General features: G+C 41.1%; 1 protein-coding gene across 1 annotated transcript in view; it reads left to right on the forward strand.

Annotated features, from left to right (window-relative positions):
- Positions 1 to 24,811, forward strand: part of me1 (malic enzyme 1, NADP(+)-dependent, cytosolic) — a 56,759-nt gene that overhangs the window by 8,803 nt on the left and 23,145 nt on the right. Inside the window, exons 2-3 of the mRNA XM_026372609.1 lie at positions 13,077 to 13,210; positions 15,429 to 15,578. Of these exons, the coding sequence (XP_026228394.1) occupies positions 13,077 to 13,210; positions 15,429 to 15,578 (284 nt within the window). The remainder of the gene's footprint in view (positions 1 to 13,076; positions 13,211 to 15,428; positions 15,579 to 24,811) is intronic.

The following is a 24,811-nucleotide window of genomic DNA, read 5'->3' on the forward strand; positions in this document are numbered from 1 at the left end:
GCAGGTCCTCCACGGCACATTTGTTGGGAGGCATTCTTTGGGAAAGGCTTAGTCAGAGTGTAAGCTCCTGAGAGGAGGAAGACCGGAGCTGATATGTGCTCTTCCTCCTCCTCCTAGAGGGAGGAAGGGATGGATTTAAAGGTGTTTATTTGTGGGGCGAACCTCTTGAACCTTGCTATAGCTTCCATATTAGCAGGAAACAGATGGAGGGCATTTGGCATTTGCTGAGAAAACCTACAGGACGTGAACTTAAAAGGGGTACCTGGTTTCACACACTGCACATAGACTTACTGAAAGGGAAATTTTAGAGTTGTTATTTTCTGTTGTTGCAAAATATTAGCTTTGACGCAAATATTTGTTGAACTCAGTGGCCAGTTCTCAGAGACTTTGTGCAGTCTGCACATACTAGTGAGTGTCAGTACATACTGCCATTGGAATGTCTAATTAGACATGGACTCTAATCTTATCTAACATTTCTGTAGCTTTTGGCAATACCCCTATTAAAAAGACTCAAATAACTGATTTACTGTAGAAACTTGGAGTGTTTTTGTTTTTTTAACAAGGCCAATGTTTACCTGAAGGGATGTACACTACAGTCTTTGTCATAAAAGTTAAAGTGTACAATATCATGCATCTACTTATGTAAAACTATATACATAATATGATTTCATTCAGTGTACATGGTCAGATCTCGTTGAAGATGATGGTCAGCCTCACTACTGTTGTCTCACATCTTGCACTTAATAAAACAACTGTCTGGTGCTTCATGCAGGTGGTCTGGTATTTCTCCCTCTGGCAGCTTTAATGGGCACACTGCGCATTCCTGTCTGTTACTGAGAAATGATGGCCTGCTAACGCAAGGAGAAGAAAGACGGGAGATAATGAGCTGTCTTGGATTGCCTTTAAGCCACTAAAGGCTATGGGGTGCAACAGTACATCATTACAGATGCAAGTGAAAAACAATCACTAGAATTAAACAAAAGACATGTTGCAATAAGAGTGGGTGGTATGGATAAAATCTGCTACCGCAACATCACAGTGAACACAACTGCCTGTATTTTGCTCTGTACTCTCAGTTGTCCAGAATGTGAACTCAGGACCTCATGCATCCAAGCCATGAATAGTATAGTACGGTGGTGGGTGACAGCACAGGGGATGAGTGAACCTGATTATTTACTTACTCTAGGCCTGGTTTTCTCATGATATGTCCTAACCCTTTGGTGCAGTCAGTGCTATTCCAGAAACAGCAGTATGATATCTTTTCAAATGATGCAAATACATAATAAAACCTGTTAGTGTAATGATTACCATGTGCAATAACATTACATCAGCATAAACTAATGGCTGATTGTACATTTAGTTTTAGGGGGAGTTTGTGGACCATTATTACATTATTTAGAGAACACTATATTCATCTTTTGCACTTTCTTGAATTTCATTTGACCCATTTGCTAACTGACAAGTTATTATTATTTTACTTGAACTTGGCAAAAGTACTTGTGGTTAAACTTGATACTTTGCCAAATCCCTGTGTCTGTTCACAGACACACACATAGGTTAAAGATGTTAAATGGATAGCTGAAACAGAAATAGCATATCCCTGTCTTTGGTGTGGTCTTTCGGGCACTTCAGCAAACGATTGTGTTGTTACAGGAAAACCAGTGTGGCCGTTTGTAAGGGAGTTTCCACAAGAGAGTGAGAGTGTGGGCCAGCTGAAGGTAGCTCTGGATTGCTTCAAGGTTCCCTTCAATACACCAAGCAGACACACACGCTCCCGCTCAGTTACACACATTCAAATTCATGCACGTGCATTCATTCATGCATATGAGCATGCACGTACAAAGTGATTTGCACCAAACTGTGCATGGTTTTCCACTTTTCAATACTACACCTGCAGGCAGACGGCCATAAATAACCCCCACCCTCCCATTCACTCTGTGTGCAATTAGGACCTTTTTAATAAAACCTTCACACTTGCTTTTCAGTGAGAGGAAGCACTTTAGTGAACCTCGAGGCTGCATTTACGAGATGGCTAGACCTCTTCAACAAGCTTGTAACTGTGCACCCTGCTACTTTTAGGTCAGGTGCTCTATTGCTGTGATGACACTTGTGTGTCACAGTGGTTTTTGGTAAAAGATTGTTGCACCTGTCATGTCAAAGGGTGGGTGTCAGCTAGCATTTCTCTTGCATGTAGAGTTGGATATGCATATAGACTTTTCTAACTCTTTCAACACACGTATACATTACCTAAAATTGTGTAATAGATCTTATCCTGTGAGGTAGTGTGGTCTAAGGCATGGGATTAAGTTAGAGCAGGTCCAATCCCCAACCTCACCAGTTTCTGAAGGTTCATGTGTGTATATATGTATATATGGAGAGAAATGTGCCATTCGCATAAATTAAACATTTATAATAACATCACTGAGAATGAAATAGTCATCTACTGTATCTGATAATAAAAAAAGCTCTGTATTCTCAGAATCAGTTAATCATGATTATTCGGACACAGCCAGCCTAGGTCACATTTCTCTGAGGCTGTATGTGAATGACTCTCTAGCTACAGCTGGGATACTCTGTTTCAGGTTCGATGGTTTTCTTATGTTACTACTGTTTCCACTTGATTGCTGATGCATGTAGTTTTTATTTTAGCGCAGAAGGGTTGCTATGGCCATCAGTGACAATGGGTGCAGTGATGATCTTAAATTTGCTTCCTACTCAGGAAATGCATTCCTGTGAAGGTGGGCCCCAAATGTAGCTTTTTTAAAAGATGTGGTTTAAGTTTACCCTGGATTTGTCTTTTTGAAATTCAGTAAGCTCTGCAGGCGGTCTCCATATGGGTGTACAGTTCAGATGATTGGCATGGACACTGATCCTGAGACTCCCCCCAACTCCTAAGGCATGAGCGATAGCCTATCATTCAGTGCAGTAGTTGACTGATGGCAACCATGCACTGAGGCACACTCTTGTATCTTTTTAAGTGGGTCCAAATAAACCACCAGAAATGATGCTCGAGATAATTTATTGGTGAGGAGGACAAATATTTCTCGGGAAACCGGAGAGAGTTAAATGGTACGGGTCAGTAGTTTGAGTATGAGGGTCAGTATTTGTGTTGGACAAGAACCAGTTCAGTGCCTCCATTCATGGCTCCTGTATGTTTTGCAGCTCAGATGCAGAGCATGAATGAATGCATTCATTTTGCCCTTTACTCCCTCTTTCTCTCCATCTTCCCTTTATATCAGTCCTCCAACACACACTTACCCACTAATGAAAAATGAAAAAGAACGCATGAGAACACATCATTTTTCACAAAGCTGGGTTTATGGGTTGCCTTCACTGTACATCAGAAACTATTAAAACAGCACCACAGAGGTTTAATACCTCCTTTCTCTCCATCTTCTTCAAAAGTAGTATGTCGTGCATGTGCATCTTGAAGGCAGTTCTGAGTTTGTGGAAAGTGAAATGAGTCAAAATATAACACCTGAGCACAATGAGCTGTGTAAAAACTAAGCAGAGACATTGGCACCATAATAAATGGAAAAAAAAATAAAGTTCCGAACAGCTGATTTATGGTGTGCTCCTTAATCACTAGGTTCTCAAGATTCTCACCAATATAATAAAAGTTGTTGAAATAATGGTTAGTTCCAAACCACCTCTTTTCTTTTCCCTTCTCCATCCACTTCATCCTTCCTGTTCCTTTAAAACTTTTCTCTCACACACTTTTCACACACTTCTTCCATCACCTCTGTCACCTCTCACCTCCCAAAGCTGCCGTGATCTAAATGAAACATGATTTACAGTAATCTGTGAAGGACCTGTGCAGCACCCCCTGCTGAGCCCGGGTGTGAACTATGATATACTGGAACTATAGTGTTAGTGGAAGTCTGGTAAGCTAAGGCATCATTCGCTCTGCCAGAGTAACAGGACTGTGATCTGGTTTGAATCATGTCTCCAGTAAAACGCTCCTGGACTTTTTCAGTTTACAGTTCTGCATAAAGGGTTGCTTCAGTATCAAGCCTCTCTCCTGTATGTTCATTACTGACATAAAGCAGAAACTTCTATTAAAACTCTATTAGAAGAGCAGGATTCTCTTCTTGTTCTGATTATGTACTTAGCACGCTGTCTCACTGTAGGCCAATGACAAGATGGTCCCAGAGATCAAGATGGTGTGAAGCTTGAAACCCAGAGATGTCTGTAGCAGCCAGTACCTTCATTTACCCTGACATGTTCCTGTTGGGTATATCTTTAATTTGGCTCTTAAATCAGACGTCAACATGAACATCTGATTCAACCATTTCCCCACTTTGCCACTTTTCGATAATTAGATATGCCTTTCATAGAAGTGCAACATCTGAGGATCTAAAAACAGAACTCAAGTGGCAGGAGTTTAGATACATGTGCAGGGTATATATTGTTATTGTTGGTTCATTATATGCTTATCATGTGTGCATTTGCTGTGTGAAAGTAGTATAAATCTGTTGCAAAGTTGGAGCCACTGAAATGGTTGAGTCATCACTGATGAGTCAACCTTTCTTTAGGTAAAGTGTTAATACTTCTGTTATTGGTTTCCAGCCTCCTGGGCCCTGGGAAGATTCTCAGCTTGTGACGTGTAAGAAAATGCTGGGCTGCTCTTCTTTGTGAGACTCCCAGGTTATGACTTGGACAACTAAAACGGGTGTAATTTTACCAAACTATCTGGTGTAGTGCAGCTTTAAATGATTCCTCTGCTTACAGCTCGGACCACATCTGAGGAGGAAACAACCTCTGATAGACGCTGTAGCACTGCAGCTTTCTCTACGTGGCAGAACCAGAGAGAGGCTGAGCTGAATGTGGTGCCGGTCACTGGTCTGGTGGTTTTGCTGTTATATAACAAGCTAGGCCGGCTGGCTGATCACAGCCTGAAAGAGCTGTGAATACTGGCACAGTCCTGCAGGTTTGTTACATGTGAGCCAGACGCCTCACCAGACATATGCTGGCACCCTGATCAATTTGTCTTTGACCTTCACATAAGACCAACTCTGCCTCCCACTTTCAGTATTCCCGCTCTTTTCTTTGTTTTTGTCACTTTTCATTTCTCCCTTCTTTGGATCCTCTAATCCTAACTGTGATAACTATGGGGGTAAATCTGTCATTCCACTCTCTTACTCCCACCAGCTGTTTTGACAGCGTCTAGACACACATGCCGCCACTGATAAAACAAGAGGACACCGTGGTGTGCTGCTGGACAATGAGGACGTCGTGGAGTGTGGGCCTCCTCCTGCAGCGGGATTATATAGATTCACGGCTCATCTTTTTTGTGTTCGGAATTGGGCTTTAGAAGCTTAGTATGTAGTGTGTGTGTGTTTATGAAAGATCACAGTGCACGTACCTGTGTGTACACTGCTTGTCTGCATGCATAAGGAAGACTTTGTTTAAATCTGCGTTAAGATCACTTGTTTTTGCATTGTACATACAGATTGTGTGCATGCATCTGTGTGTGTGCGTCTGTGTGTATAAACACCAGAGCAGGGATGGAGAACTGACTCAGTCTTTCCTCCAGCTGCTGGCCAGAGTCTCCTAAAGTACAGGTCACCATCGGCCAAACTGGTGTATTCATTAGGACGCTTCCTGGGATAGCAGGTTTCTAATTTAGTTTCTGCTGACTCTCACTATTTACCAGTCTCCTGCAGGATCTTCGGGTTCCAAACGGGCTTACTTTGCATGTCTGGGGCACATATTGCATTGAGGGATAAGAATAAAGATGTTTACTTGGGCATGCCTGAACCCTCAAGGCAAGAAACGCATTTACTTTCGTGCCAAGTTCAAATCCTCATCTTATTGTTTGTTTCTATTCCGTGCCAGAATATCATTCTTTCTGCTGATTGCACCAAATTCGTGTGATCAACCGCGATGCCACTGAATGCTGAACCACTAGCTGCAACAAACTGTTTCTTGGTGGAGTGCTGTGGGAGAACACGTGGCAGTAATACTGGGCTAGAGTAGATGGCACTGATGATGGTGTTTATGGGAACAGACTCTGTACACCCTGTTTGGTCAGCTGCGCAGTGGTTGCTGTTCTAAGGATCTGTGACATCACCAGCAGAAGTGAATCCAGAAACACTGGTATATGCTGTAACAAGAGTGTGGGCGAAGTCCACTGCTGGAGATGACGTTCTCAATCGCCCATGAGATCTTTTTGTTTTAGGTTTACTGAAGGTGAGCTTGTATTGGCTACCATTGTTCACTCTTTGCTTTCCAAGTGTATTCTGTTTGTTGGTGACTCATTGTGAAAGAAGGCACTAAACAGGTGAAACCAGCTTCCATGGAGTATATAGAGAATAACACAGGCTTTCTGTGGGTCATAAAAAAAAAGCAGGACCCACCTCAGTGTCCTTATCATTCATACTAGCCAAACTTTTGTGGTGCATATTTCCGACAATTACAATGAATCAACACAACCACAAACCACTTGCCACCTGATAAATATGTGGTTTTCGGCTGCCCCAGACAGGTGCCTGCTTAGACCGGTTAGTAATCCAGTCTTGTTTGAAGGAGAGGATACCTTCCCAAAGCCCAGAGATTACCAGAGATTTTTTACAACTAAAAACAAATGTGCACAATGACTCAGGTCTTCACTGTCTGGACATATGTACTGAAATCAGCTTAATCAGTTAGACAGCAGCCACGAAGAAAGGCATATTTCTTAGTATGAAACCTAGATGGTCCTAGTTAGTTCAAAGTAAATGCCCTGTTAAACTAGTTCAATTATGTTAAAGTATCAGCATGCTGCAGCAGAATCGATTTCCTGTTTTAAAGTGTAAAAAGACCCGCATCATTCCCTTTTAAACCTCTTTGTTCCTGTTACAGCCTCTCACTCTGACTGATGTGGTTTACCTGTTGTTACTGTAATGTGCCTATTTAGTTTTTTATTATTCTGTTTTTACCTCATGAAACCTAACCTCTGGAAAGCTGTGTATTTTAGATGCCCCATAAAGGCTGTTGACTTGAATAATTTAATTCAACACACACACACAGACACACACACACAAAAACAAATGCATATTAAAGGCTACAGTGGCACTAAAATAGGATGAATACAATACAGACGAATGAGATGAAGCAGGGTTAAGATGGATATATTACTATACAAGAGTTTGAGCAAGTGTTTCTTCCGGTAAACAAATCATACAAGAGGGCCATCTCTTGTAGTGCTTCAGCTCTGCCTTTTACGAAAAGAAAGTGCTCCCTCTCCCACACAGTGCTGAATAGAGAAGTGTTCTGTGGCCACACACATCTCTGCTAGGCCCGTATCTCAGTGCCAAACATTTGAGCCCTCTCCCTGTTGTAGGCCTGTGGGCTTTTGTCTCCAAGTCTGATCTGTGACTGTAGCTGGGAGAGGCTCAATAGGGAAAAGCCTCCCTGTCGTGTTAGGTTCAGGTCTCTGTGAATGGGGCTTGGTTCTCCTGGAGCAGGGGGCAAGGGGTGGAGAGAGGCACCATCCAATTGTCTGGCAGATTTTTATTTGCAAGTAGGATTTGAGTGTGCCTGTCAACAAGATGGTACCCCGCACCACCCCACCCCAACCCCCAACCCCCAGCACACAACACACATTTCTTGTCTAATCTGGAAATCTGACACGCTGAATCAATCATGGCTTTGTGTGGAATTACATCATTTTAAAGTTTTGCCAGAAAGTTGGAAGGTTTGCAAGGGGTTTTGGTTCATGCTTTTTCTTTGCCAGCACATTGACAAAATAGTTCGTCGAAACCACTTCTTTGGTCTCGCAGTGACTCACAAAAGCAGAGAACTTTTAATGATAAAGGAAAGTGGAGATTATTTCCACTGTGACACAGCTCTTTGCTCTTCCTGCCAGACCAAACCCGCCTCCTAAAAATTACACTTCAAATTCCACTATGTTTTCCTGTTAACAGAATGAGGATATGCTGACAATTAATGTAGGGGAGAAGTTGCAAATACACTACATTGAAACTTCAGCAGTGTTATTATCCTTCTTTTATCGTAGGATTTAAACACTTGCAGCACTTGGTTAAGTTTAGGGAAAGAATGTGGCCTGTCTTAACCATTTCACACACATATTTACTTATCCATTAACAAAACCACGATCTTTCTCTAACCAAGACCAAAGGGCTTATCTTGCCAAAATCAAAGTTGGACGTAACTAAGACAACAGCCTAAAAAGCTACAGACAGTAAACAGAAATGTTTCCAACAATTAGACCTGGACTCAAACATTCAGATAGGAATTTGAATAAGTTTTTGTCATAAGAAAATAAGGCAAAGTGTGTAGTTGGAATAATGAAGGTATTGATTATAAATGAAAAAGACAACATATATATATATATATGTATATTTGCACATGAGAGCATTTCAAATAACTGAACCAACAGAGGCTGATATATTCCAACTTTTGTCAAACCCCTAAAATACCAGACGCTTCATTTCCCAGAATACAACTGGATAGAACCTTTTTTTTAAGATCTTTTTATCATTTCCCCTGAATGTCCATATCTTTCAAATGCTGTGCCTCCAGCTTGTATCACAAAAGGACAATTTTTTTACTAATCTGATGTGATCTAAAATTCATATTCCCTTGAGACTTTTCACACATAAAGTGAAATATAAGGCAACATATCGCAGGATAATTGTATGTGAGAAAAGTTTAGATAGTGATAAGGAACCCATTCTGCCAGTGGCATTAAGGAATTTTACTCTTTTCAGATCAGGGGAAAATTGGGATGAAGGGAGTGCCTCAGCTCCGAGCGTCCTTACAAACACCACTGTTCTGCAGAGCTCTCTGTGGTTGATGGAAATTAGAAGGTTGAGGTAGAAGAGTGTTTAAATTTCTCAATCTTTAGGCCGAAAAGTTGCAACAACCCCACCCTTTGATCTCCCTGGGAAGCACTGAAAAGCATTTTATCAGTTTCAAATGAACTTTGACTGCTGTAATCTTTCTTGTTTGGCCTTCTGGTGAACTAATTAGCTGTTTCCTCTCAGCTCAGGGTTTTGTGCTGGACATGGCAACAGTCCGAGGTTAAGGGGTGGCACTGCCCAGAGGGTAAATTGCAGGTTTGGGTTGTTACCACGGCTTCTGGAACATGGAGCTGTGGGCATCACATGTGTTGGCACAGGGTGCGGGCACTTCTGATGTGGTCAGGGACATGTGGAAGCTTTCTTGGGTTTATCCTGCCCAGCCCAGTTTAGGGCTCCCAGGAGGAGCGAGAGCAGGCATTACTGCAGGCTCACAGTTGAAAACCTGTATTCAGGCAAACAAACATAGGGATAGTTTGTGTGTATACATGAGTATTTGTGTGTGCATTTTTGTGATCTTTTGGCTTTGGGTGTGTAGGCATGTATGTTTGTCACTGTACTTTGGTTTTGAAGAACATAAACCAAACACACAGTCAAGGAAAATTTATTAATGATTAATTTCTGAACTGGATTTAAACACATGTTGTATGTTCACTTAGGTTCATTGAGATTCACACTTAATTCACCAGCCAACCAGGGACTGTTAACAGAATGAATGTGGAGTCTGAAGTTCGGTATATATGTGAGTGACAGGCTAAAGATTTTGGTAGTTTGAATGTAATTCTTGAAATGATTGTCTATGAAGTTGAACTAACAGTAAGATAAAAGCAGGAATCCCGTCTTGAATCAGCATCAATATGTCAGTAAAATTTGTGTTTTTGCTTTTTTATTTATGAGATTTCTCTAAATGTAACTTTGACCCAAACAAAGCAGCAAAGGAGCCTTAAAATGCAGTTTTCCGGGGTCTTTGAAAGAAAGTGTTGTCCATCCCTCAATCAATTTACAGTTAAATTCTCACAGTATCAAACCTCCCAGATGACTTAGGAGGTGAAAGTTCTTTCATTAGGCCAAGTGTCTGTCTCTGATGCCTGAGAAGGCTGAGCAGACTTGAAATTGAAAAGATTGGAAGTTCTATTTACTTGCTAAGGACCACAGTTGGTGCAAATCCAATATTCATGTCAAAAGTCAAAGAGATGTTAAAACCAGTTCCCATGCTTTTCCCCCTCAAACCCTGCAAACTGTGCACTGCTGATCTCTCTAACCCCCCACCCAGTTTCATCCCTGGCTCAACCAACCATATCTTCAATCACTCTACAGGCCTGCACAGGCCAGGGTTTCCTCTAGTGGTACAACCAAGCTCCCTGCAAGGATTTTAATTGGTCATTTTGGAACCAACCCCATGATAATATCTCTTTTACCTGTGACAGGCTTTGAGGGCGCACACAGTTGTGTGAGCAATTATTTTTAATGAGCCATGGTAAGAGTTCATGGGTCCTTTCATTCACGTTGACTGGCTGTGATATACAGTAATAATCCAATTTTACCCTCTCTCATTCAATGGATTTGGGCCACTACAGCCCCAAACTGTTTTTTGTACTGTGTAATAGATTAGTTTGTTGTTGTACATATAAATGTCTAGCTAAAATCAATGATTAGCAGGTATTTGGATATACTGTATATTGCACATTTTTGTCTGTGTGTAGACAGCTGCATACCCATTATAATCTGTGCAAGTGGTGTGAGGAAGGCTGTGTCTCAGCATGAACCAAGTGTGCTTCAGCTAATTAAAGGCTCATGAGTGCATGTGATTGTGTGTGTTTCCTTTTTTTAGCATTTCAGTGTTCCAAGTGTGACTTGTGTCAGCAAGGACTATACCCCTCACAGAAAGACAGAGTGCTGCAAAGTGCCACTCTGAGTGTATCTTGGCTAATGAAAGAGCAGCACGAGGAATGAATCTTATTTTATAGCCTCATATTAAGCTCAGTTGGCCTCATGTATTTTAAGACTTTCTCTTTTTTCGACGTATCCCACATGGTCAGCTGCGGCAGACAGTACAGCGGCGGTGGTGTAGTTGCTGTTCCAAACGCACACAGAGCCTTAAGTGAACAGCTGGCTCTCCGAAGAATACAAAATCTCTTTTTTGATAAATGTGGAAGGTTGTAATACAGAGCTGCGTCTGTCTGTTTGAGGTCTCTTAAGTACAGACTGCATCAAGCCTCAGCCAAAGACAGACGGATCCGGACTTCTGTAACTAAAATGACCAGTGCCACTTTAGCAATTTTTATTTTTACATTTTATGTAGATTTAGATGTTTATATGTTGTTGTGTGTTGACTGATGTGATAGCATACAGTGTCTCCTGACCATAAGCAAACAAAAAAGCTTGTGTCTTTAAGACTTTCTGCTAAAAACAAAGCAAATTATTTTTTTCTTTTTCTCTTTCCCTATAAGAAGAATTGAAAAAATATGAAATCTAGATTGTTTTAATATATAACTGGAAGAGTGTACAGTGGCAAGGGAAAAAATGTGAACCGGATCTGATCTTCATCTAAGTCAAGAGTATTCACAAATAAGATATAAGTAATAACCATCAGAATTTCTTATGTGTTATTATTTTAGGCACAACATATGTGTTAATTCTGTTAACTTAGATGAAGATCAGATCATTTTTATGATTTTTTTTTATGACAAATTAATGCTGAACACGACAACATTTCAAAAGGTTCTCATACTTTTTCTAGCCACTGTATGTGGTTGCACGAATCATTTGTCTGACATCAAGACCACCAAATTCGATCCCAGTTCCTTTATTCTGTGCCATATGCTTTCCTACTTCCCTTTAACAGTGCGTCTCGTGTGATCAAGCACATTTTCTGCGACCTCAAAACTGTTTTAACACAGCCAGATACACAGAAAGTGCTGGTGGCTTGGAAAAGCTGCAAACTGTGGCGACTGGTCCAAGCATCCATGGAAGTGATCCAACACAGAGATGTTAACAGCGCAGCTTTGCTTCTGTCTCAGCAGTCAGCAGCAGTAGCTGGCAAGTTGAGGCAGAGGTTCTGCTGGGTTTGTATAGATGAATGTAAAAATGTCCGCTGTATCATGCCTCGTTTGAAGGGAGTAGCAGAGAATACTGTGTGCGTGGACAGAGTGCATTTAAAGCAGAAGAACTAAAGCTAAAGCTTTCAATGTGCATCGCCTTTTCTCAGTGAGATGATTCTTTTCCACTGTGGAATAACAGAGGTCAGACTCTTCAGGGTTCCCTGACCTTGACACTACCGTGGCACATGTTTTTTTTAGACAGAGGTCAGAGGTGAGTGAGATAAAAGGCAAAGTAAAGGTCAAAGTGAAGCAGGTTATTAGTCAGGAGCCTGCTGTGTGTGTTTTTGAGTATGTGCAGTGGTGGAAGCTCACACTGGTGTGTAGGTGAACAGCGGCCTCTCTGAACACAGATTGGTTGTGCCTCACTCATCACTGTGTGTGTGAGAATCATTTCCAGAGTTTACAGTGCATACCAGTGTGTGTATATGTGTGTTTGGGTATTAAGGTTATTGTTGCTGAGAGTTGAAAAGATTGATACCACTTTTATATCTGTAAAAGGAGATTGTTGAGCATTAATATACATAAAGACTGGTGGCATGAGAAAAACATCCTGGCCGTATCTGAAGATAAACAATCTGCCTACCAGAACCTCAAAAGTTCAAAGGGGCTTATGTACTGGAACCATAAACGCATGATTTGAGTCAAGCCCTGATAACAATTTGTCCCAGTCTCCGCTAGTGCAACTAAAATAAATAAAGGCGTACATTATATAACTTCAACATCTATGGCTCATATTATCTTATGTGGATAGAGGCAGCGGCCTTTGCTGGACCAAACAGAAGTGCTGTGCCCTAATTTACACTGCAACACAACTACACTTCACTGCTGTTAATGCACAGTGACCTCGGGGACAGAATGAAAACGTTTGCCATCAGTCATCATGGATGTAGGTAACAAAACCTGTGTTACTGATTATGTGTAGCATCCTTATCTTTTTGCAATTTATAAAAATTCTGCACTTGAAATAACTGATCCTGTGTCATTGCAATCTGCCAGTTAAATGTGCCTGAGACCGACTGACAGCGCTGCTATGATTTAGTAGCACATTTGCAGCTGCCTGTACGAAAGGTCACCTGCTCAGACACAAACTCAGCTGGAAAAACACAGTAGGCTGTACGGTGCGTGTAGTAGTGGAGCGTAATGGAGCTGGGTTGTGTGTGTATTTCTGCAGGGCATGGCTTTTTCCCTGGAGGAGCGTCTCCAGCTGGGGATCCACGGCCTGCTGCCTCCCTGCTTCATCAGCCAGGATGTCCAGCTGCTCCGAGTTCTCAAGAACTACGACATGAAGAAAGACGACCTGGACAGGTGAGGCAGCCAAAAAAGAAAAACCATCTCATTTTCTATCAGTTTAAAATCAGCAGAGTTGAATGTTGAATGTTCCTCCAGATGATTCCCCCACCTCTGCGCACAACGAGGGATCTAACATCTGGAAGCCCTCAAAACAACTCCTACCTTTAGAAATGCTGATAAAATCTCCACACTCCTCTGTCCTTGTTTTTCCCCCTGTTTCCCCATCTCTGTCCTGTGCTCCTACGTCTGCGTTGGAGTATTTTTATAACCTTTTCAGTTCAGCTTTGCATGAAGTTGTAGCTGTTGACATTGTGCAGCATTGGTGTCAAATGCTAATATTTTAGTCTGGGCTCTTCGATCAACAAAATCAAATGAAAGCCACAGCTTGGTTTGCTGTTTTAAATTATTTCTCATTGCAGCCTCCCTATCTCTCAGTCAAATGTTCCATTAGCTGTCACTCCTAATGTCAAGGATGAGTGAGCTGCCTGTGGCAAGAGATCAACAGGAACTAGACAGCTTCTTAACAGTTAACTTAATTTCCCACCATAGAGACATGACAGCATCAGCATCCAAAAACAGTCAGTAGGAGCTCGTCATTGCCATTCCCATGCCCTATCAATGTCACTGACAATCGGTCTCTGTGCACTCCAGCTTTGGGCTTCGGTCCCACGGATTAAAGGCTGCTGTTTGCCTGCCATTGCTCAAACCTGCTGTGTTTACATACAGTCCGTTCCCTGAATCCTTCTTTGGTATTTACTGCCAGACATTTTTTTATGACCATAACTCAAAACTTTCATTACTTCCCATTCTATTTTAATCAGCTATCTAGACTCTCTTTTTTCTTTTTTTCTACCAGTGGAATTTGTTGCTGTTTTGAATTATTGTGGCAAATTGCAGAACAGCAGTGCGTTTACAATCTGAGATGATGGAGCAAGTCAAGGACCTACTGTGACTGTGCCGTCAGCACGGGAAATGGATGTTCAGAGGGTTTGCCAGCGAAAATAATGGGGCATATAAAATACTTTGGCTAAGAGGAAACCTCACATCCAGTGAGATAGTTAGAAAGCAGTAACAAGCCTAAAATGAATCTGACAGAGCCGAGGCGGTTGGTCACTCATGTTAAAATACATTAAGATAGAGACAGATTGTGATTCTGGCTGCTGCAGTAGGTTGACTTTAAAGGAAAGTCAGCATGGAAACAGCTTTATAAAGCAGTGTGTACTGTAAATATTCCTGTTTCCTGGCTGTGGGTGCTGTTCACGCCTTTTAAGGTTAAGAATGGAGGAAAAAAAACTTCCCTAATGTGTACCAGCATGAAATCAAACAATAGCACATTGTAGGTGTATTTAAGGATCTGATGTGGGGATGTAATTATAGTTTGGTTTAATGAGTCAGAACAAGTGATTGACAGTGAATGAAGTCATCAAGATGCTGCAAGCCTGTTCAAACACACTCTGTCTCTGAGGTCGTGTCTATCTCTTTTTCATTCCTCAGAACACTCTGCATATTTTTCACAAGTAAATAGTTTGTCTTTTAAATAGCCTCTTGCCAAACTCCTAAAATTATAATTTTTCTGTTACTCTAGTTTCAGCTCAAATCCCATCCCCTGCTAAACTTTGGAAGAGGAATTATTTTCTCTTTGCTTCTTTTAAACTGTGTGAAACAACAGATAGGTTAGGACAGGTTCACAGATAGGATAGTCTGGTAAAATGTAACTCCACACTGCAAGGCATGCAGAAAGCCTTCATGTGATAAATTATATGTGACAGAAGCTTATTTGGTTCACTAATGTGAAAACGGCTCTCTTGAAGTGCAACTGTCACCACCGTGCATTGTGCAGCTGCTGAGGCCTAACCTATAGCAGAGAGGGCGTGTACGCTTTTTATCCCCTCAACAAGAGGCACCTTGTGTTCTTGGCTTCATGGAAACTTCTCTGATTAAGAGTCGAGCCCTTTTCTGGCGTGCTCCACTTAATTTGGGTCATATGCAAACCTTCAGTTCCTGGTTGACCCACAATCAGAACAAAGCACATGTGTAGGCTCTGAAAGGCAGATTTTTCCATTCATTTGGAACATAAACAAAAATATCTTAAGTAATTATTATACAGCCAAGTAGATTTATTTTGTTTTCCTCCTGTCTTCTGCACATTTGTGTAATTTTTGTAAACCTTATTTCAAGATGTTACAGATTAACATGCTGCGTTTTCCTCTCTGCTCCTCCCTGAATTTCCCAGATATGTGTTCCTGATGGGTCTCCAGGACCGCAGTGAGAAGCTCTTCTATCGGTTGCTAACATCAAACATCGAAAGGTTTATGCCCATCATTTACACCCCGACTGTAGGCCTGGCCTGCCAGCAGTACGGCCTGATATTTAGAAGACCGAGGTGAGTCACCCTTGCAGAATATTTCTCCCTCTTGGCCTATGAAATAATGCATTCCCAAGCAAATAAACCCAACTTGCGTAGAGATATGTTTCAGTTTCCCACTGATGTGGACAGGCTCGGGGGAAGTGGGTGATGCTGTTTTTTTTATTTGTCTTTTCTCCCACCCAGTCAGTCTTTCATCACTCAGTTATGAAGTGGTTTATGATATTGGTTGTGTTGTTGCACTCTATATCAGCCAGCCAGGCTTGTATCGACTGTTGGCTTTTTGGCACCAATATTTCCACTTCAAGCTGCTTTTTTCCACAAAGCAAGCACACTGGAAAAAAGTCCCTTTTCTCAGGGTTCTACCTATCACATAAACCCCCTGGTCATTTCATATATAAATATTTGTCAGCAGAAGAAACATGGCCAGTTGTGAGTTGTGGGTGGAATTAAAGCAGCCATTTCAACAGGTCTTCCAGATTAAACAACATTGTTTGTCCATGCTCTCTATGACGAACAGAAATGTCTTCTGATCTAACGCCTCTATTGGAAGGATATCATCATTCATTTGTGCCTCTTAAACCTGTTGCAGATCACTGCTGAGGTTGGACAACATCTTAGTGCTATTTTTACCTGAGCTGTAAAACCAAAAAAAGTGTTTTGAGACTAAGAAAACATTCAGTGCAAAGTCTATCTTTACCTGTCTCCCAGAGTGATTGCTGAACAAGATCAACCTGTTCCCAAACATCTTTGCTGATTTCAGAGGAAATAATTCACTTTTAAACACATACAGGTGTCCATGCACATCCACTAAATTGTTTGATTATTTTAAAACCAAAGCTGAAGGACTTTCAGAGTGGTGTGTGTGTGTGTTATTTTGGAATTGGGCTTTGATGCTATAAAATCTTAACCAACTTTAGGAGTTGTGGTTACTTCTTTCAGCTGGATCTTGGTTAGACAGCTCAGCTCGAGGCAAACCGCAGTAATCTGTTGAAATCAGCTCGGGGTTCACCTTGGATGGATCTGGCTCTGTTCTTAGCAGACAGACATTCATTGGTTTCCTCTACTATAAAAACTCTAAACACACTTTCTCTCTCATGCACCCTTCTGCATGTGTCTGTTTTCTCTCAGTTAGTTTCATCCAGTCCAAGTCTTTCACTATTTGTTACTTACATTCCTACAGTAGAGATTGATTTAATCAAGCTTTCGTTCTCAGTACTACATTAAGGAACAAATTTTGGGCATATTCTGTTTTACTGGCCTTGGCCATACTACAACAACTGTCGAGAGTATGGTATCGAGACTAAAAGTATGTAAGAGACTAAAATGATGAATTTAACTTATCAATCAACATACTGTACCAATCCACAGTGATGAGTTATTGTAGGTAGCCAGCAAACATTTTACAAAAAAAAGATTTATATCAGCAGCCTTTTATATTAAAGTAAAAATCCATCCCACCTGGCTTTGGTCATTACTTTGAGAGATACTGTATCAGAAATATATGTCAACCCCAGTTTTATTATGAAAGGGAGCAGCCACAGAGGTTTACTAAGTACTGGACTTCCTCTAAAGTGCATCTGTCCAGCAATGTCAGAACTGTCTTTACTCGGTATAGGATTTATTTGTGTTGCCACCATGGATGTGTTTGATTAACTGTGAAACCCTAGTTAACCTTTTTGTCTTCAAGCAGTTTTATTATAAACGCTTACCTTGGGTATATTTAAAATACTCAGCAACACCTGTTCTCCCATGCACATAACTTTGTTACCCAACAGCTCCTTATTTCCCCATCCCTGCAGAACTATGTGGAAAATATTCTTGGCATGCTTCATTTCTTCTCACACTGAGATTGCTGGTGGAATAATTTTATACACACCCTCGGTCTCACAGCACATTTCGTCAAGACCTGCTGCCAAAGGCTCCCGGGTTGGGAGTTGGGGCTCTAGGAAATGTGCGTCGAGGGTCAGATAGCACAATACACTGGTTACGGTGCCAACTTTTTCAGCTAGGCTGTTCCTTTATGCTAGCCAAGGCCGTGCTACATACTGTGTGAGTCTGGATTTACTGCATTTGACTAGGTTTTTAGCCATGCTGGTTGTGTGGCTTTAGGTATGGCAGTGCTGGTCAAACGATCAGTTTCTTTGGTCCAGACTAAGCTTTCTCACTAATTTATTAGATGGCTTGAAGATGAAGACCGCTGACTTTGGTGATCTTCTAACATTTTCCTTTCACTTTACTATGAGGTTGCCATGATGAGGAAATTTAGTAGATAACTATAATTCTCTACAACATAAATGAGCAGAGGTGACACAGCTTGAAGGTTAGACCGGTCACCCATTGAATGGAGGGTTGGCGGGTTAAGGGGTGTTGAGGGATCTTCCTGAACAAAACATTGTCAAAAATAAACCTCCATCAGCTGAAGGTGTATCACAGGTCTCAAGGTGGGCCAGCAAGGGAAGGTTGCAGCAGAAACGCTATTGGTTGTAAAAACCTGTGTCAAAATTTGGTCTATTACTGCACTTCTTAGCAAGTATCTTCTAAACTAACGACATTCCCACCAGCCTCTTCTAAACTTTGTGTTCAAACTGGGATGCTGGTGAATATGCTGACATTTTAGCACTTCACCTCAAAACAACCTATCCCCAAATACAGCCAAGTAGATCTTGAATTCAATTAATGCACGGGGAATTTTACTCATCACTACCCTCTAGAAATGCATGTAATGAGCTGTGCTATTTTGCGAGTGTGTGTGTGTGCGTGCGTGCATGCGTGTCGTCCAACAGGACCACCGTGGCAGCAGATTAGGTCTCTAATCACTGGCTCTTAGGTATAAAGACTTTCTGTGTAGAATCTGCAGCCTCTCCTTGTCTTTCCTGACTTTACCAGCTAATCTGCCTCATGGAGTCTAAACAAGCTGACACTAGGCTCTGTACCAGAGGCCAAAGGCCAAGCATCATTAAGTGTCCAAACATGGCTGATTCACTGATCTTTAGAAGGAGTAAGAGGCAGAGAAAGGAACACATTCAGATCATCTGAAGATTAGTGGACATGCTCCCTTTTATAGGTTTGTAAGCTCATGAGCAGACAGTATTTAAGCGGAGAAAGTAAGTCTGTCTTCATCACTTACAGTTTGTTTATGTTTTCACCATAAATGTAGGTTGTGTGCTTTGTTTGACAGCTTAAAGTGCTCAGCTGAGATAAATGCCAATGTTTTGTAGAAAAAAAAAAGATCCCAAGATAGTTCACTTCATTCATTCCCACTGTTACAGTTGCTGGTGTTATAAATTATAGAGTGTCTAGTTGTAACAGACTTTACAGTGAGAATTTGCTTGTTCAACAGACGTTTGGGTAACTGACATCTAATCGATCTACAGTAGGCAACTAGTAGTCCATTAGTAGATACCTGGTTAAGGGTCGGCAAGTCTGAGCTACTACAGCTGTCTGTCAGGAACTGGAGCGTAAGACATAGGCATTCTTAAATTACTCAAAGACCAGATGATGTCTCTTTTTTTTCCCCACATTCTTCATGGAATCGTTTGTAACATGGATGTTATATATCTATGGTTTAAATCAGCCTAACCAAAGAAAGAACAGTTGCTGGTGGATAGCTTTCCAGAGTTGTACAGTCCACTCTGTAAGTATTACAAACCACAAGGCTGTTTTCTGGCATTACATAATAAATTCATACTTAATTGTTACACCAGTACTTAAAGCCCATCAACGCAACTTGCTTGTTTTTGCACACAGGGCAAATATCTGACTGAATATCACATGAAGCCAGCTACATGCTTTTTATGGCACACATACACAACAGCAAACACCTGCGATTCTGTAATTGCAGACTCTCCAAAGACGCAAACCTCCTGAAATTTGAAACATTGCGGTTTGGGTCTGCACCAGCTCTGTACTGTGTGTTGGTGATGATGTTGATGATGCTCATTAATCTGGTGTAACCTCAGCCATTTACTTTTCCACCCCCTTCCAAAAAACACAGATAATCAGACAAGCAATGGATTTATAAAGGTATAATATGAGAGTAAGTAGAACGCAACACACATCAAGGATTCAAGATTCGAAAAACTTTATTAATCCCAGAGGGAAATTGCAACACTGACCAGCATGTCCTGCAGCAGAGTTCCTGTGTGCTTCCCGTAGGCTGATCAGCAGAACTGCACTGTCATAGAGTAACAATGCCTTCCAACTGCATATAGTAAGCTCCAACCCATTCTAACATGTAACCAAAGACGTAAGCTTATTATCTTATTTCTCTGTGCCCAGCTACATCCAGTATAGCTCAGTCCTGATGCTGTTGAGTACTCACTAAAACACCAGGTCTGCAGCTGAAAATACCATAGTTTACAACAAATACACTGTTGACTTGTGTTAGTAGTGTAGGCTGTATATGCCCACATATACCCAATATTCCCTATACTGATTCATACCACAAAATTATTGTCTGTGTCAAAAATGCAATAGTATTACATCTTAGCACTTTTAGCAGCGCAGTGAATAGCATATCCCAGACTGTAATGTTAATTTGTATGAAACCACCAAGTGCTATTTGATTCAGCTCAGTAACTCAGTAAAGTAATTTGAATGCAGCCACATTTAAGTCTTAAGGTGCTGGTGTTTGTTAAAATCAGAGGCTGAGCTGCAAGAGCTTATAGAGGCCTAATGAAAGGCATCAGCTGAGGGTGTCTCGGCCACCTTTTAAGTGGAACGTGCTGGGTGATGAAACCTTCCAGCCTTGTAGAATTGGGGCTTTTGTTTTCTGATCTCTCATCATTTGAGCCCACACACAGTGTTACACTCCATTTGTGTGAGAGAAACTACTTCATTTGGATTGATGAGCACCCAGGGTAAGCAGAAAATACCCAGGCCTTGTAGATCATTAATCCACACCCTTACTGAACCGTGATGACCCATTTAAAACCATGAATTAGAAATAACTGTACATTCCATACAAAAGGAGTCCAGAGAGAATTTGCTCCCTTATTATGACTAACCGCATGACTTTTGCTGTATTTGTTTACCACAGTTTTACTCTTTTGGGAAATCATGAGAGAAGCTCAGAATATGCTTTGGTTGAAAGCAAAGGAAAAAGTGGGAATGAGAAAAGTGGTTTGGACTCGCACTGATTCTTGAAGAACGTGACACATTTGACATGACATTTAGGATTAACTCCACTGGGAACATTAGGGCACAGGAGACTATAACTCCAGTTTTGCTGCTATATTTGTTAGTAAATGTATGTATCAGTTATTACTCAACTCAAATCCACAGCAGTGGTACCATTTACTATGTAAACATGGAAAGTAATCAAGCTAAATATGTGTTTTTAATAACTGTCTACTCAGCTAAGACTACCTGGCTGAATTGTGTGTGACCTACAGTTCCAAGGAGCATTGCTAGCACAAACTGCCAAACTTTCCATAACTGTGAGCGGATTTGGCTCTAAAGGAGAAAATCCACTTTGTTCCATTATGTTTCTAAGAAACAACTATGAAATACTTACAAAAACAGATCCATTTATGTTTGTTGTTGGCCTTAATGCCAGCCTCTGTCACAGTTTTACATCACCTTGAAGTTGTCTTGCTTCAGTCAACTCGTTGTTGGCCTGGATCCAGTCAAGGTCCATGAGCACATTGGTTGTCAGATCCAGACTTTGTCATTTGATCTACTTTGAATTAGGATAAATGCTACAAACAACCTTAAATAAAGTCTAATAATGCCAGATAATGAATAGTGACAGACAGACAGGCAGCTGCATGGGCTTAGTGCTGAATTCTACTATAGCACCATAGCATAATTATCATTTTGATGGGATTTGTGTCTTTCTGAGCATGTGTGATAGTGTAGCCGAAAAATGTGTGCCTACTAGAGTAATAATATATCTGCTCTGTAAATAGAATATCCTGCCCTCTCCAAGAATAAAGCCTCCTACTGCGTCTTTGCATTGACCAGTCATTAATATATAAATATAAAGGATAAAGGAGTAACAACACTGATTTGTTGGGAGATTAGATGGCCACACTGACAGTCGGACACAACAAAAGACCCATGGGGGATACACTTCTGAGTATTATGTGCTTTGTGTTTAGCAAAATCAGATAAGTAAGCAAGCCCGCCATAAAGTAGCCTGCTGATGCCTTCAGCTGTCTCTACTGTTAACGTGGCCCTCACCTTGCAGGTTATAGAGGTCTGTGAGATTTCTCTTTACAGTGACAGGCCCCTTTCAGAATGACACAAAAAGGAACATTTAAAATACTCAGGATCTTTTATGCTTTCTTTTAATAATGTGATTTCAGTTTGACTCTACTGGAGCTGTTGAATGGTGCATCAAAACAACTCTTCATCACAACCAGAGTCAAAATTACAGAGCACAGTTTCGGTTCTGCTGCTACCCCCGCGTCATCTCCACTAGTCATACTTTTGTGCGTAGAACTAATATTTCACCAGCCCACACTGGAAAATCCAACTTGCTGATCATCCCATGAAGATGATCTGTTACTGTGAGTGAATCACACTCAGCCTGTTTTGCACTTAGTAAAGAAAAACTGGAGCTGTCTTAGCAGCAGGCAGCAGAAAATTCATCCAAGGTCAGATCTCCTCTAATGGCTTTTATGTGAATTTAAAGAGGGGATTAAAAATAAGAGGAACAACTAGAAAATCATAGTTGATAAAACTGGTTTAAAACAGTTGTGGATAGGATATGGGATGTATAGGATATCCAGTCTTAAGGTGCAACAACAAAAGCTTTCTGTAAAGTAATATGCTGAGCTTGAATGGATGCAGCCTTCATGTCCCATGTTGTCAAGGAGTGACAGTGATGAGTTAAGTTATGTACACTGCCTTATGGACATTACTTCTCTGGTATCCACTTTTGTATGTGCACTGTGTATGTTTTAACAGTGTTATCCTTGCTTGACAGTTACTGCTCATTTGGCTCTAAAAATTGACAAATACTACACATTGAAATAAAACTACATCATTTTTGTTATTACCCCTGTCAGTACAGTGTTAATGTGTATGTATTGCTCGGATGCCAAAGCAGATGTTAAATTAGGAGTTTTGAAAGCTATAGAATAGGATGTGTTGCCAGTGCCTGAGCAGAGTTGTTCCACACACTACCATGAATGGGCTCATTCCTGTGTATTACAGCCGCAAAAGGGTATGTGTCAAACTTGAAAGTCACACATCGTGTCACACATAGTGTTCACACACAGCCAAGAGACATCTTGGCTGTGTGTGAACAGATTTCTGACCACAAGCTGGATGTTAGAAACCAATGTCACCATCATTCCCTCGCTGACATGCTTTTCTGCTTCTGCTAAAGACAAAGCAGATGATACTAGGTGGCTTGAGAAATATCTGCACCTTATTCAGGTGCACAGAAGTCTGGAAACCAGAGGTGAGTGGTGGTAACTTTGGGTAAACTGCTTTTTAGCAGGTTCTACTTCTCCACAAGTAAAAAAACAGGGATTCCCTCACAATAAGGATTTTTCATGAGAATACACTACACTTCAGATCAGTGTTACATCTCAGATCTGATGAAGTGTATGCATGCAAACCACATAGTGCTTGGAAAATTGCCTCACTGCTGAATCCAGCTTTGTTCCCCCTGGATGGAGTGGAAAACGCCAAACCAAAATTTCCCCTAGTCACAGTCCAGCCATATTGGCACATTGTTATCTACAGTCTCTGGTGTTTTCATTCCCTTCAAATGAGGGGAAAAACTCACATGTTGGTCTCAACAGACAAAGTGTAACACCAGCCAAATTAGATGCAAAATTCTTTCACAGTGTATGCTCATTTCAGAAATGGTCTAACAAAGCTGTTTGGACTGTGTGAATTGGGCATGTGACAGTGTGGATGAAGGAGTTTGACAGTTTTTGGTCCAGCTGTCCATTTCATTCACTTTCATTCCCGTTTTTCCAGGTGTGACGCTTGAGCTTGAGTTAAAATGCAACTTTTTTTGTATTCCTAAGAATTACCATTGGACCCAAACAGAGAATATGTTCGTATTCATTCCTAAACTAACCATATCCCAAAAAAGGTTCAAAAGAGATGTTTTTTTTTATTTCATACTGTTTCTTCTTTTGGCATGTCAAAACATGGTGTCTAGCCTACAGTACACAACTTGTAATGGGTCTGTATTAGTGTCTAATGAAGCACTGAGCCTTAAACATCTGACAAGCTCACTTCTTCCCTACACACCCCAGGTACATGTGAGGTGACAATGAGGAATTCTCTGTAAACAGCATGCCGTCCTTTACTTTCTGAACACAGTGACTGTGCAAGGATGTGTACAAAACACTGGTTTGACGTGTCCTTGAAAGACTAGACTTCTCTATAATATAATCTTCCCACAGTTTGACAAAGTGACCAAACTATCAGTGAAAATATTGTGCAATCTGAACCTAGCTATAGATAGGAACATGGATATTGCTGTCATGTCTGTGTGCAAAGGATTTAGCTAGAGCCAAAGAGCAATTAGTTTTACATATAGACTGTGAAATAGCCTCTCATAAGACCTCCGCCTATACAACACGTCCAGATCTCCCTTAGTACAAAATGGTATCTCTTGTCTTTTTGGGTAATTTGACAGTGTCAATAAATCAGCACATAGAAACATGAAAGTTTGCAGTCTATTCAGACCGGATGAAAACTCTAGAACCGGATCAGTCTCAGGTTGACACGGGACACTCCCCACTCACGATAAGAGCTATGTAAACATAGATTAATCATCAACTTCGGGCAACACTCCTATGTCTACACTTAGAGAACTGTAGGATGTGACACTGATATCCCTTACTGCTCAGTTTAAGACTTCCCTCTTGTGTTTTGTTACTAGATGTGGTGAGAAAGCACTGAAGTCTGATTCTCTGTGTTTTGACAGCTCTGTCAGCCATCAGCTCAACCTTGGCTCTGAATGCTTGTAATCCTGTTGTGCATTTGGCTCAGGTTCAGAAGCTGAAACCTTGAAGATATTCTTCTGTGCTCATAGGCCGTGTGGGTTGTGGAATCAAACCAAATTTTACACATTTTCCACTGATACACAGTAATTAGGATGTGATATTAGAGCAATAGATTTCTGTGGTGTCCTCACATTTGAATTTTGTGCAAAGGCAATCATGGCACTGTTTATTTATATAGTTTGTTCACTTGATTCAAGCTTGTAAAATGCATCAGTGTGTCCAGATGTTATTTTTGCTCAAAGTGGAATTTCTGCGAGAATGCACGCACAT

The sequence above is a fragment of the Anabas testudineus genome, chromosome 16 (assembly GCF_900324465.2).
Source record: "Anabas testudineus chromosome 16, fAnaTes1.2, whole genome shotgun sequence".
In the NCBI taxonomy this organism is placed as follows: domain Eukaryota; kingdom Metazoa; phylum Chordata; class Actinopteri; order Anabantiformes; family Anabantidae; genus Anabas; species Anabas testudineus.